At 40.4% G+C, this 14,333-nt stretch overlaps 1 protein-coding gene across 2 annotated transcripts; it reads right to left on the bottom strand.

Moving 5' to 3' along the window:
• Positions 1 to 1,240: 1,240 nt before the first annotated feature.
• On the bottom strand, positions 1,241 to 14,074 carry pum3 (pumilio RNA-binding family member 3). Of its 2 annotated transcripts, none has more exons than XM_084934657.1 (18): positions 13,822 to 14,074; positions 12,804 to 12,884; positions 12,534 to 12,722; positions 12,024 to 12,207; positions 11,854 to 11,929; positions 11,309 to 11,402; positions 10,238 to 10,304; positions 9,873 to 10,047; positions 9,616 to 9,719; positions 8,069 to 8,147; positions 7,846 to 7,944; positions 6,899 to 6,952; positions 6,367 to 6,447; positions 5,923 to 6,065; positions 5,588 to 5,810; positions 5,346 to 5,433; positions 2,622 to 2,712; positions 1,241 to 2,178 (listed from the first exon to the last, which is right to left on the bottom strand). In XM_084934657.1, exons 2-18 carry the CDS (start codon positions 12,874 to 12,876, stop codon positions 2,049 to 2,051), a joined length of 1,950 nt encoding a protein of 649 aa, XP_084790783.1. In that variant the 5' UTR covers positions 12,877 to 12,884; positions 13,822 to 14,074; the 3' UTR covers positions 1,241 to 2,048. The 2 variants fall into 2 exon arrangements, with proteins under 2 accessions (XP_084790783.1, XP_084790782.1); XM_084934656.1 differs by having other exon boundaries at positions 12,804 to 12,888; positions 13,822 to 14,073.
• Positions 14,075 to 14,333: the final 259 nt, after the last annotated feature.

Below are 14,333 nucleotides of genomic sequence, written 5' to 3'. Positions count from 1 at the left end.
CTTTGTGTGTAAACTTAGATTATTTAGAAATTGAATAAAAACTCACATTTCTAAATGATCCGATGTCAGTCTCAATTTTATGTTTTAGCTTTGTGAGCTGGGTAGCAACAAAAATTCATGTTATAGGCCAGAAGTACCGATCCTGGACAAGCCCCCAAATTTATTTTTAACCAAGGTTTAAATACCTTTTGTAGAGGCATATCTGCCTCTGTTCATGAACACTCCCACAAATGCTCCTGGTCACATTCCTGACCTGAAGTATCCCAGGTCTCAACTCTCACAAGCAATGATCCTTGGCACAAAAGTCAACAGTTAGTTTTACACAGAAGGGATTTAAAATGATCAGGACAGGATTTCTAGAGTGACCCAAACTGAAAGCAGCACTGTAAACAGTTCAGTGGTGCAAAAGGAGATAACCTTGAAGGGGGGCTGTGGCCAAATTTATATGTAGTATCACTTTTGCTTATTATTGTTGTACAAGGTTTTTTTTTTTAAAATTGCAATTCCAATTCTCAAAGTCAAAAAAATGTCCTCTGAATTAAAGGTGTTTATTTATTCCAAACCTGTCTGTGGTGAAGCTGTTAAAGCCTCCATCCCCGACATGGGACCCGATAACATTGAAACATCCAACATCTGGACGGTGCCTGAGAGACCTGTTTATCTGCCCCATGAGTCTCTGTAAGAATGAAACTGTTTCTCATCGTCTTGTCTTCAACAGTTTGTGTACAGAAATTTCTATCCTCAAAATATGAACTGTATCTCTGGAGCCGACAACCTTCTTTTATAAAATATCAGATTTTTTTTGAAGCAATTTCTTGCTTCAAATGGAAAAAAGAAGAATTGAGCCAGGTTCTTTCACAGGAAAGCAACATTTTAAAAAAGCGATGTAGTTAAATTACATGCATGACATTGTCAAAGAGGACCCATTATGTTCATTTCCCCCTCCATATTTTTATTCTTAGGCTCTACAGGAGTGGCTTTGCATGATTCAGAGTTCAAAATTATTTATCTTACAGGTATTACCAGTCCATTTACCATGAGCACCAACCATTGGAACAATATCTATGGCAGAAATGTGACAGGTTCTTCCGCTCACTGAAATAAACCAACATTTTAAAGTCTACTTTGACAATGCTTGTTGATTACTTGCTTGCTCACACTCAGGTTTTGGGGTTCTGTGTCAGCATCACATAAATAAATCTCTTATTTAAAAAAAAAAAAAAAAAAATCATAATTCATATTATGATAATTGTCACAATAGTCTTTATTTTGCAAACACAGTAACTTTGTAGCTGATGCTTACAACATATAAAATCTTACAAAACAAATCTGAAGGCTGATCAGATGAATCCTAGTTCACACAAATTACCAAAAAACTTTGGGCTTTGTCATGTTATGCACATGGTTTTACTTGTCCAACCTTTTCTGTGCTTTTAATGACCTGCAGAGTGTTGGCCTGAACATAGATTTTAAAATCAAGTCAACTGGAGAAGACCCCAAGCATAAAATAAGCAGGATTTTCTCTTATAATTACAGTAAGTATAAGAGACCTCTGTTCATTTCTTGAAGATCTTGTCATGATTCATTCAGTCATGCTAAGCTCATCAATCACAGACAGAGGCTGTTTCCCATTCACTAATCAGCTCTGTATCTAAACATTTTAGCTTCTGTCCATGAAAGCCATCACTTTGTCCAGATTTGTTTAATGTAAATGATGAAGTGCTGAGTTTCAAAGACAGTAAAGGACTCGAAACTGATTATCTGAGAATTTATGTGTGTTGTCCGTTGACTTTTGAACTGCCAGCTGTTCTTCCATGTTTGTAATCCCTTTTTTTTTGTAGCGGTGACCATTTTTCCAAACACTTTTCCTAATTTCCCAGATTCCAAACAAATTCCCATCCACTGTAATTACACAGCAGTGTGTCAGGTTGTATCCACTTCCTGAAAAATGTTCCCATTTGCTGCTTCAATCACTCAGTCATGCAGGTGTTGGTGCCACAGAGGCAGCGATGGGTTAAACATCAGCAGTTTGTTTGGAAGAAAAAGGTCTACTTGTTCAGATTCTCCAGCAGGATTTCCACGCCTTTGTTGTTGCTGATGCTGCTAAGCTCCGACCTGATGGACTCCAGCGCCGCCTTCACCTCCGCAGCCACAGACTTGTCACAGCTGTTCAGCAAACTGCAAAGAAAACCCCCCCCAAAACTTTAATTTACAAAAAAAGAGGGCAAACGGTTTCTTTGTGATACCAGAGTCGCCCCCTGTTGGTCCTTAGAACAAACACATGGTTATCTTCAGTTTAAAATCAGCTGGAAGTGCCATGTTTTAAAATCAGTATCAATTATCTGCTCTTACTGTTAGATTCTTATGCTCTTGATAGATTTTTAATCACCGTTTTATCATCATCTGATAATATCTAGGATAGAAGTAGGCGGCACTCAGAGGTTGTTTTGTGCTAAAGAAGAGTCATGTGACATTTGACATTATGATACCCTTCATCCCTGACTGGGGTTTGAGTTTTTGTCCAGCCAGTTAATAAAAAGACTATCTGAGCTGAACTTCAGTTGTTATACAACCCTCAAGAAACATCATTTGAAGTGATAGAAATGTGTTTGTTCACCGACCTGCAGAGCACCATGGCTCCTCTGTTGACTTTGGCCCAGCTCTTCATCTTATTTGTTCCTACTGTGTCCACGAGGATCCTCCCAAATCGCTCTGAGAGGGTAAAACAGACAGGCAGAGATTAACAAGATACAGAGATAAGAGATAAGAAGATATATAGTTTCCACTTTCTAGCTCTGATGTGAAGTGATTTTCCTGCAGGTATGTAGGAGTATTGCAGTTTTTGGTGGTTTGTGGTTCTGTTGTTCAGCTCAGCAGAGACACACTCCAAAGCTGTGTGTTTGGCTTTTAGTCCACTGAATACCACCTGTCTGCTTCTAGCGTACTCATGTTTTTAAAAAGTTCACTTCTCTCTTTTGATCCATAGCTATAACTGACTAAATCCTCAATCGGGTTAGAGGGGACAGGCACTAAGCTGTTTTCACACATGTGGCTATTAACATTTGGAGACATTGCTCTAGAGAGTTGCCAATGAGAACACAATGTCCAGCTCAGTTGAATCAGGCATTAGCTGGTCTTTAACCTGGCGGTATGCTAGAAGTGTGACAGCTGGACACTGGACCTTGTTTTTACTTTGGGTATAACTATTGATTTTATTTGCTCTGAGGACATTTTTATTTGTGATCACCATGTTATTGTTTTTAACATGTCTTTTAATGAGCTTTTGTCCCCTGTTCAACGGATACTTAGCTCTCGTATCTTAGACTCCTCCACAGCTGAGAAATTTGCAGATGCTTTTAACCTACCATCTCCTCATAATGATGTTGATTATTCAACCAATCTTTTGAATAATTATTGCCTTTCTATTTTAGATGAAATTTGTCCGGTTAAAACGAGAGTTTCTGCTTGCAAATCTCCTCCTTGGCTAAATGACAGTATTTGCGGTCTAAAACGTGATTGTCGTAAAGCGGAGCGCAGGTGGAGGAAAACCCATCTAAATGTTCATCTCCTCTACCTAAAGGACCTTTTAGCTTCTTTTAATAACGCTATCAGAGATGCGAGGGCTGCCTATTTCTCACACTCTGGTTACAAAGAGCAGAGGTAATCCTAAGGTGCTATTCAACACAATTACTGACATTGTTACTCCTGCTCTTCCTGCAGCCCCTATTTCATCTAATGAGGACGACTGTGACAGTTTTCTTTCTTTTCTGCTTGCAAAGATGAAGAACGTAAGAATGAATTTTTCTCATTCAGCACCTGTTATGTCGATCTCAACCCCATCTCGGCACGTCATTTTGGATACTTTCTCTCCCGTTTCACTACCTGAGCTGGTAAAACTAGCGAATTCATTGAAAACATCCTCTTGTCCACTTGACATTGTTCCTGCATCATTATTCAAAAATGTCTTCCAGGTTATTGGTCCATCTGTGCTCACTCTAATCAACTCTTCACTGGCGTCTGGTATAGTTCCGGTTTATCTTAAAAATGCTGCTATTCTCCCACTTTTAAAAAAACCTCAGCTAGACCCCACTCTTTGGAGCAGCTACAGACCTATCTCTAAATTACTGTTAATTGCTAAGCTTCTAGAAAAGGTTGTGGCTAAGCAACTTATAGCAGCTCTGGACAAACATAGCATTTGCGATAAGTCTCAGACTGGCTTTCGCAGAGCTCACTCCACAGAAACAGCCCTTCTTAGGGTCTCAAGTGACATTTTGATGAGTAATGATGCAGGAAAATGCGCAGTCCTACTTATGTTGGACCTAACATTGGCTTTTGACACTGCTGACCACCGCAGCCTCCTTGAAAGGCTTAAACATTGGGTTGGTGTATCAGGTACTGCTTTGGAGTGGTTCTCCTCATATCTACATCACCGATCTTTTTCTGTGGTGGTCTCCGATTTTAGGTCATCCTCTACCTCCCTTACTTGTGGTGTCCCTCAGGGTTCGGTCTTGGGGCCTTTATTGTTCTTAATATATCTTCTCCCCCTCCAGCATATAATGGGCTCTTTTGAGGACATTTCTTATCACTGTTATGCTGATGATATTCAGTTGTACATCTCTTTTAAGCCCCAGGATTTATCTAAGCTTCAGCTTCTGAATGACTGCTTAGATTCCATCAAACATTGGATGGCTGCAAATTTCCTCCAACTCAACGAGGGGAAAACTGAAGTCCTCGTATGCGCTCCTGACACATTTTTATCCAAGACAGTGAAAGCCCTTGGTCCTCTTTCAGTGTATGTCAAATCCTCTATCAGGAATTTAGGTGTAACTTTTGACTCGACTCTCACATTGGATGGGCATGTGAAATCTCTGGTTCGATCTTGTTTTTATCATTTAAGAAATGTGGCTAAGTTAAGCCCTATTTTATCTCACCCTGAACTGGAGATTGCTATACATGCATTTATTTCCTCACGCTTGGACTATTGTAACTCTTTCTTTATGTGTCTAAGCAAAGGTTCTCTGGATCGTCTACAGGTTGTGCAAAATGCTGCAGCTAGGCTGTTGACAAAATTTTATTTATTTATTTACAGCTGCTGCTTCCAAGCAGGTATCATGTGTCCTGCCTGCTTGTCAAAAAACACAGTGTTCCCAGCATTGTGAACACATCTAAACCCAGCCTGATTCCCCTGCAAATATCTGGAGTTTGTGTGAAAATGACTCAAGCTAATCTAAGAAACCCACTTAAACAGGTTTTTTAAATGCTCAGCACACTGTCAGAAATGACCCTGAATTCAACAACATTCTCATTAAAACCAGTTTACTGTGTGTGTGTCAGAGTGTCCTTACCTTCCTTGCCGGCCTCTGCCAGCGTGACGTCCTGCTCTATGAGCCACTTCAGCACCAGGTGTCCTGCTGGATGCTCTGCCATGTGAAGCTACAGAGGGCACAAAGAGCACAGCACATCAAACATAAAGTCACCATCAAAGCTTCTTTTAGTGAATATCCAAGTAAAAAAAATCCTTTCATATTCATATTTGTTGTTTAAATGTTGACACTTTTGTGCTCGGTTTCTAACTGCTGTCACACACCTCGCCTTTAATCCCTCCTGGTACCAACTCCTGATTGGCCAGCTGAGCCACAGCCGTCATGGCAGGCCGCAGGTCCCCACAGGCCGACGCCAAGATGTCGCTGATGGTGACGCTGGTCGCCTTGTCCATCGCCATGGCAGCTGCGTTGTTACACAGGTACTCCAGCAGCAGTGGGGAGACAACTTCCAGCAGCTCCTTCCTCCGAGTTGCTGTGTCCTTTTTACTGAACAGAGCAGAAACATGTGACCTTCACTCCATCTCAGACTTTTATATGTCAGCATTACTATTTATTTTTACTTTCTTGGATTAAACAAAACCGTCCATATTGCTGTTACCTGTGTGCGTTTCCGTCTCCCTGCTCCAACACCTTGATGATCTCCGGCACCAGGTGAGCCGGGTCTCTGGGGCTCAGCAGGTACACCAGGACCTTTTTACCGTACTTGTTACCTACGACCTCATCCAGAGATTCTAGGATCTCCTGGAAAGGTGGGACACAAATGAGTTTTTAATGGGGATACTTCTTAAACATGTCATGCTTTGCACTCTTTCCCCTCCCAGTCAGGAGCATATGAGTCCAGGAACCATCCAAGTCTGAAGCTAAGGTTTCTTTTGCTGTGGCAGTGTGTGTCTGCCCTGTTCCTGTTCAGACAGATTTGCACTTTGGCTCAGGCCACTCACAGTCATTTTTCTCTACACTCTCTAGTCAGTTTGCAGATTCCTGCTGGGCTCCAAAACCATTTGAGTCTGCATACCAATGAAGTATTTTGCATTTGACTTACTGAGAGCACGGCCTGTTTGACCAGCTTGGTGTCGTCCACACAGTCGAATATGGCCAAAAGAACCAGGTGAGCAAACTCCCCCTGTGGATACATACATATATCAGTCCTCACTCTTACTCACTCTGAGGAATTTTAATTTCTGAACAATGTGACTTTAAAGAGATCTAATAATAAGCTGCTATTTTCTAGTTTTGAACAATTGTGCACATAACAAGTTGTCTGAGACGTTTTAGAAGATACATCAAGAACAGAGAATTTCATCACAAAACTTCTGAAACACTGACAGAAATCCACAAGAAAAATAAGACTAATGAGAGGTAGAAGTGGAGGTGAGAATACAAAGTACAGAAATACACACAGACAGTGATTATTTTTTGGCAGACATACAACCATGAAGTTATTTTACACTACACTAAAACATCCAAACTGATTATAACATACTTTAATTGACCTGCAGACACTTTGCATGAATTGTTAACATATAAATGTAGGTTTTGGTTTAATCAATCAACACGTGATTAAATGAACTCACCATGGCAAATTTCACCATGTAGGTCTTCATAGTTTTTATGATGACTTTTCGGTCCTGAAACAAAAAATAAAACAATGACTTTGTGAAGCAGACGCTTCCATTTCCTGCCAGTCATCAACATCAGTTACATATATATGAAGTTTGGATGGTGCCAATCTAAAGATTATGGGGAACTGAAGAAGCTTTAATGTTCGGCTGGCATGTTAGGAAATAATTATGATAATCCATCTTCTGCCACTTGATGTCCATCAGGAATCCTAATCAGATGCATGAACCACCTCAACTAGCTTCTTTCAATGAATAAAGCAGCAGCTCTACTCTGAGCTCACCCCTATTCTAATGAAGAACAGGCCATCTTGCATCTTCTAGAGGAAACTCATTTCCACTCATCTTTTGGTTGCTACCCAGAACTTGAGGGTAAGAGTGTAGATGCACCACTGAACTGACAGCTTTGCTTTTACACCGCAGAAGAAAACCTCTTTGATCACCACAATATCAGTTTACCCTGGGGCTTGTGGTACATGGAACAATTCTGATAATGTAGGTAATAATAAAAAAACAACTTTCAGCCTAACCTTTATTTCCCAAGGGGTCACAGTGGATGGACCTGCAACCCTTTTACCTGTACTGGCTTACTAGTACAGGTAAAAGCCTGGGTTTGTGTGTCCTCCTGCTAACCTCATGAACCGATAAATAAACACAGGTGATGACTTGAGGTCATTTATGCCACCGATTTTAAACTGGGTACAAGAGACTTTACGCAAACAAAATCCGATCAGGCTCTCTCTTCGTGTATTTTGAGCCCAAAAGTTTTGTTTTCGAGCAGAGTTTTTTAAATGACTCCCATGGAGGAAAAAAGAAAAGAGTGAAGGCTGCTTCTCAACTGTCTGTAACAACAGAACTCTTGCATGTGCACGTGCAGTTGTTGCATTTGAGCGTGTGCGCACCTTGGCTGTGCCGTGCCACAAGCAGTTCATCGCCACTCGGGCTCCGTCGTGAGTGTGGGCCATGTAGACGACAGACTGTCTGATGGACTCGATCATCTCCTGCTCGAATCGCAACAAACACAGAGCAAGGAGAAACAATTATTATTCCATTTTTTAGTTCCAATGAAGCAGCGATATTCAGCTTCTGTTCTTTAATACATGGAAACTTTAAAAAGAGGCTCACCGTTCTCTGTTTCTCAGGAGCACACTGGAAGAAATCCAGGAAGACTTTGTGGACTAGAGAGTGTTTGATCACTTGTTCCCTGAAATACAAAAAAACAGTCCAAGTGATTAACAAACATCCAGATAAAATAAAATATAAACAGAATTTCAATGGAGCAACTGCAGTTAATGGCATTTCCACTTTAGACCCATACAGCAATCCTGGCATACAACCTCACTTCCTGTTTGACAGCTTTGCAGCCGATTTCAGTTAACCATATCTAAAATCCATCTGATAGCTTCTGTGAGCTTTGGTCTGAAGATTAAAAAGTTTGGACAGAATATTTGTGGCATTTCAAAAGAGGTTAAACCTTTAACCTTTAATCTCTAATGGTAGAAAATCCACAGTGGCCACTGATGTAGGCCACTTTCACCCTAGAACTAAACCAGTGCTTCATTTTTCAAAATTGGGGCCTATGATTCAAACACGTAAAATCACCACCTCCTTCCACCCATATGCACAACGTGCAGACTTTGAGTGAAAAGAATGACAGTAACTTAGGTCTGAATCAGGGCACCAAAGAGCCATTTTAGCCCCTCAGGCTGAATACTGGGAGAAACAGAGCCGTGTGTCTGTGTCTGGGGTCCAGCCCTGAACATAAAACTATATCAACTAGGGGTCAAAAATATAGAGATATTTATTGAAAAATAACAGCATATTAAATGCTCTTTTAATGTGATTTCTGTTTCTGAACATCGCTGCAGAGCTTCTCCATATCAGGGCTGTAATATTAATGCAGTACTGCAGTGGCATCAGTCAGGAAAGAGCACCGTTTGGACTTCATGTAGTTCATGTTTGAGAAAACCTTCTCGCATAGGTATATGGATCCAAAGATGGACAGGAATCCGAAATATGGAGAGAAATTTGTCTCAGTGCGTACAATATGATCTGCAAGTATAAATTAAGTTTAACAAATGTGTACAATGATTTGTGTGTAACTTTTGAGGACTCACACGTACGTGTGTAAATCCACACAAATACAAAACAGAAATACCAAATCTGACCTAAAGCTATTTTACAAATGCGTACATCCAAACCTGAGTAAGTTCAGCTCACCAATTCGATAATTCTGACTTTCAAAAACCTTTGTGTGCGTACAAATGTCTAAAACAGCATGTAACATCTCTCTCACTCACTTACAAAACCTCAAATATGTGTGGACGAATTGACTTCAAGGTTTTATTTGTAACTTTTAAGTTCAGTAATGAAATTTTATAACTTTAACTTTCTTTTAGGTTCTAATTTATCTAAAGGAATTAAATTCTGACCATAAATGCGTCTCAAACCAAATCAAAGTTTCCACATCAGCTCAGATTTGTTCTCATCTTTAGGAAAAACATTTTAAACAATGTTTTTATTGAATCTTTTGCCATTTTACCTCAACTTAATGTGAATTGCTTTATTCATTAGTATAACAAAAACTGAAAGCTGTAACCACACTCTGTCAGAAAACATTTGTAAAGGACTTCATAATCAAACTTTGCAGGTGATTCTTTTCCTGGTCTTACTTCTGAGCCATGGGTGTGAGAATCTGCTTCATCTCGTCCATGATGTTGTTCAGCTTGTCCGGGTTCGTCCTTACGACTTTCTCAAGGGTGTTGAACTCGTATGACTGGACACGGACAAAGAGACGCACAACACCAATAAATAAACACACCTCTCAAAAATAATAATCACAATAGTGGTCGGCCTGTTTGTCTGCCCTCTGGTGGCGCTGATACAAAACAATAGTTTTAAGCCTCTGTGTGTGTGTGTGTGTGTTTACCTTGCAGACAGTGTAGGTGTTGCCGTACAGCTCATCTGTGAGCATGAGTCTCTGTGCGAGCACCGCTTTGTCATTGTACGCATACTCGATGATGGACGAGGCAGCGGCGTGCCGGACCATCTGTCGCACGTGACCTTTAAACCTGTTAATCACTGCTGCCACCAGCTCTTTGTTCCTGTGGAGGAAGTAAATACATAAATAATAAATACACCTAAGATTACACTTATCTACTGCAGAACTTCATTGTAGCTGCTGAGCAGTTTATTCTGTCATATTTAGCTGAATTCATTTAAACTGGTTGGACAAAATAATAGAAACAAGAGGCATCTGCAGAAAGGGGAAAAAAACCCTCTAAGCTGACTCACCCGTACATCAGCAGCTTTTTCACCACATGTCTGCCGTACTGTGACTTGCTCAAACTCAGGATGTTATCTGTTAAAAGAAAACAAGGACACAGTCGTATAACTGGATCTTTTTATATCTACTCACATCTTACTTATTGAATTTTGATGTAAAAGGGAAAATGTGCTGCCTGTTCATAATCCATGGATGAGGTGTTTTGAAAAAAGCGGCAGAAGCTAGTTTCAGTAGCAACAAATATGACTTTGGCGCTGATAGATTTCTGTTGGTTTTGATAAAAATATAAATTTTCTGGAGGGAAGTAGCAGGGAAAACCCACTGGACCCAAAAATCATTCGTCACCAGCAAAGTTATCAGGGCCGTTCCTGCATGAGTTGAAAAGGTCCAAAGGAACCTCACTAGAATTCTAATATTTTTAACCAGTTTTGCTGGTCTGTAGTCCCATTTACTCAAACATATAAGACATTTTTCCCATTCATCCATCCTTTTCCGCTTATCCTTATCAGGGCTGCAGGAGGGCTGGAGCCTGTCCCGGAGGCATGGGTACACCCTGGACAGCTCACCAGTCTGTCACAGGGCTAACAGAGAAAGACAGACAACCATTCATACTCTCATTCACACCTATGGCCAATTTAGAAACAGCAATTAACCTAACCCTGCTAAATATGTCTTTGGACTGTGTGCTGAATTTTTATGCCAGCATAAAAATGAACGTACATTACTCATGCACGCCAGGGTTTTCTCAGATTCTGGCTGGTTAAAGCACCATGTGTGGTCAATTTGTGATTTCCCTTTCTTGCTAAAAGCCTCGTTGCCATTTCTAAAACTTCTTCTGTGCAAGAATAAAAAGTTAAAACAAACAAAAAATAAAAAATAAAGGGAAAACTATCCACTGTCACATTAAAATCCAGAACTGCTAAATGCCCACAGCCCATTCTGAGTTTTCTGTCTGTATTTGGGATATTCTCTAGACGTCACCTCTGAATTAACTGGTGATGAAAAAGCTCAGAGTTTGGGGTAACTCACACGCAGACTGTAACACTTCCAAAGACAGTAGATGAAACTATGATGCTCACCTTTGAGCTCCTCAAACACTTCCTGCCTCTGCTCGTGGTTGCTGAACTGAATGTAACACTGCAGCACTCGCACGGCGTCATGAGCAAACGCCATCTGGAGGAAGGAAAGCACGGTCACATAACAATCCAAATTATTCCATAAAATTAAAACAAAATGCAAGAAACTGCTTGTTTTCCTCTGTTTTTATGATGTTTTATGATCCATGTGTCCACTTTTAAGCCTCTTTACTTTCTGAGTCAATTGCAGACATGATGAACAATCCTAAGAGAACTACATTTTAAAAAGGTACATGTTATTGGAAGCCTATCCTGTTTGTTCTTATTTTCCATCATATGTGATTAGGCTAGTGTATGTACATGTAATCCCTGTGAGCCAAATGCTTAGGTTTCAGGAGGTTTTTTCCCCACTCTTGGCTCTGTATGATGTCAACAAGAGTGAATGTCCATAATATGGTCATTTGAGGATGGGTTCATTTTAAAGAAAAGTTAAACAGGTTTAAAAATAAAGAAAATCCAAATGTGCAGTTTCTAACAAACAGACGAACCTGTTTGACTTTTCCATGGATCAGATCACGAAGCTCTCTCAGCAGTTTCTTCTTCAGGTCTTTCTCGCAGTTCTTCCTGTTAACACAAACATCCAATACTGAACCGACCGCAGCAACACAAACGACGGCCTTGTCTCCAACCCTGTGAGTGAGTGTGTGTGGACATGTACCTCCTGAGGTCTCCCCACATATGTTTGGACTGATTGATGATCTCATACATGTCCTTCCTCTCAGCTTCCTGTCGACTCCTCTTCAGGTCCTTCTTTCTCTGTTGCCTGTTCTTCTTCAGCTCCTCCTTTGTGAGCTTCTCATTTGGTTTAAACCCATCCTTCTTCACCTTCTTAGCCCCAGGACCTGATCTCACACAAAAGAGGAAATACAACTTTTGCTTTTGAAGACCGTCCTCTAACAGAAAGGCTCTCAGGAGAAGTTGAACACAGAATCAGTGATTTAGAGCAGAATGCGTCATTTCAGCAGTCTGACTGTCCACGCTGTAGCACAGAGAGTCTGTCTCATGTATTTATTTATTTTTACTCTAAAACTAACAAGCAGTGCGTTGATAACATGTGCTGTATATGTGCAGAATGTATGTGTGTTAATTATGTTCAGCTCATGATATACAACCAACTCCAATGTTTACAGTGTCAGATTTGGTCTGTAAAGAGCCGATATTTCCTCACCTTCACCCTCTCCTCCTTCATCTTTAGCATCTGTCAGTTTCCTCTTCCCTCCTTTAGAGAAAGAAAACTTTGTTTGTTTCTTGCCGCTATCCCGGCCCTTCCCCGGTCGGCTCTTCCTCTCTGCGTTGTTGTACTGTTTGAAGGGCTTTTTGCTGCCCGGTTTTCCACCAAATTTGGTCCCTGTGGAATCTGGGCAAAATGAGACACCGCAATCACAAAACTGGTTTGATGTGATGAAGCTTGGAAGCGTTGTTGTAAAAGATGCTTTACCTTTTCCTTTTCCTTTCTGCATGAACTTCTTCCCATTTTTAGGAGAAAAAGTTTTTTTTGATTGAGTTTCCATCCTAATGTCTGTCTGAGAGAGAAAGTGAGACAAGAGTAGGAAGATTTCACATGTCACATACACGCAGGTGACAAAGTAAAAAAAAAAAAAGAAAGAAAGAAAGGATGGAACGCCAATCTCCCACAAGCAGTTATCTGGGTTGAAATTTGTTGGTTATGGAGAGTGTGGCATATGATCAATATCTCTTTCATACTCATCAAACTACTGAGCTCATGCTGTCACACTCAGGCTGTATACAACAAGAGGCTTAGCAGGCACCACAATCCTTCACTGTGTGCTGCAAAGTGATGATGAGATTTTCTATCCATCAGTTACTGCAAGTACAGTGTACTTTGCTGTGATCTGCAGGAGAAGCAGCACTACAGCTGGTGATACTAACAGACTGTACGAACTGGAATCACGAAGACTGGTTCTGTGATTGCAACTGGGTGGTCCAATTTTGGCTTTAGAAACACTGACCCGGGCTTTTAGCTTCAGAATAAAAATAAACAGAAAGCCGAGCTTCTGAGACAAGAACACAGTTTTTTTCAAAACCTTCTATAAGTCTCACATTTAGGACACCAGAAGTAGATTCATGTGGATTTTAGAAGACTTTCAGATGGGAACTTTCCCTGTGATACACTTACTGGCTCTGCCAACTATTTGATTCCTCACTTTGTAAATTAAGGCGTTAATCTAGAACCACAGACAAGAAACTACACCAAGCTTTTTTTTCTTCACGTGCTGTTAATGACGAAACTCTGCTTAAATTTTAATATTAATGAACCACTTTTCCATCAGTCGAAATGTGTTTTCGATCCATAAAGCGCTTCTGGTGCTTTTACCCAAGCTACTTAGCTAATAACATATATAACGCAAGTTAGCAACTGCTATTGCGCAAATAAAAATAGCATTTTGTTATAACATAACGACGTAAACGTGATTTTTTTCGAGCAGTTAACTCACATTTCAGATGTACACGCTACCTCAGCTCCGTCCCATGTGTTCTATAACCGACACGGTTTACGGCACAAAGCGTCCAATCAAACTGAAACTCCACTGCCGTAAAACGTTGGTTGTTGCGACAATTCATTATCGCCCAAAAACGCCGCACCGATAAATTTATTCGTTTCAGCTCCCAATATTTAACACTTTGAATGGTTGTGCGGTCCCAAAGTGTACCGACAAAAAGTGAACTTCTTTCTTTCGATTTGTGGAGCTCTGAGCCACTATAACGCGGCCATGTTTGTTTACAGACTGTCATTTAAAGGGGCAGACCTCGTTACTGTGGTTACATCGATGTGAATTAGAAATTGACATTCTTTAAAATTCCTTAAAAATCAAGTTAGTTTAATCTAATATTAAAGTTAATAATGTTTGTAAAAATTATGTCATTTTCTTTAAAATTACGACCCGTTACGCTCCAACGCAAGACAACGGTTGAGAACTACATAACCCACAAGGCTTTGCAACTCACT

Source organism: Perissodus microlepis, chromosome 7, assembly GCF_051167445.1.
Source record: "Perissodus microlepis isolate ML-2025 ecotype Zambia chromosome 7, ASM5116744v1, whole genome shotgun sequence".
NCBI lineage: Eukaryota > Metazoa > Chordata > Actinopteri > Cichliformes > Cichlidae > Perissodus > Perissodus microlepis.
Note: the sequence above shows the minus strand (reverse complement) of the source record. Positions and strands in the feature narration are given on the sequence as shown.

What these genes read in the sequence shown, in the direction of transcription:
- pum3 (XM_084934657.1), bottom strand. Translation starts at nt 12,876, where the DNA reads ATGGAAACTCAATCAAAAAAAACTTTTTCTCCTAAAAATGGGAAGAAG. An exon ending in TGTGGCACGGCACAGCCAAG is followed by an intron (nt 6,953 to 7,845) that starts GTGCGCACACGC and finishes TTTTTGTTTCAG; the next exon opens with GACCGAAAAGTCATCATAAA. An exon ending in ACATGGTGAAATTTGCCATG is followed by an intron (nt 6,448 to 6,898) that starts GTGAGTTCATTT and finishes ATGTATCCACAG; the next exon opens with GGGGAGTTTGCTCACCTGGT.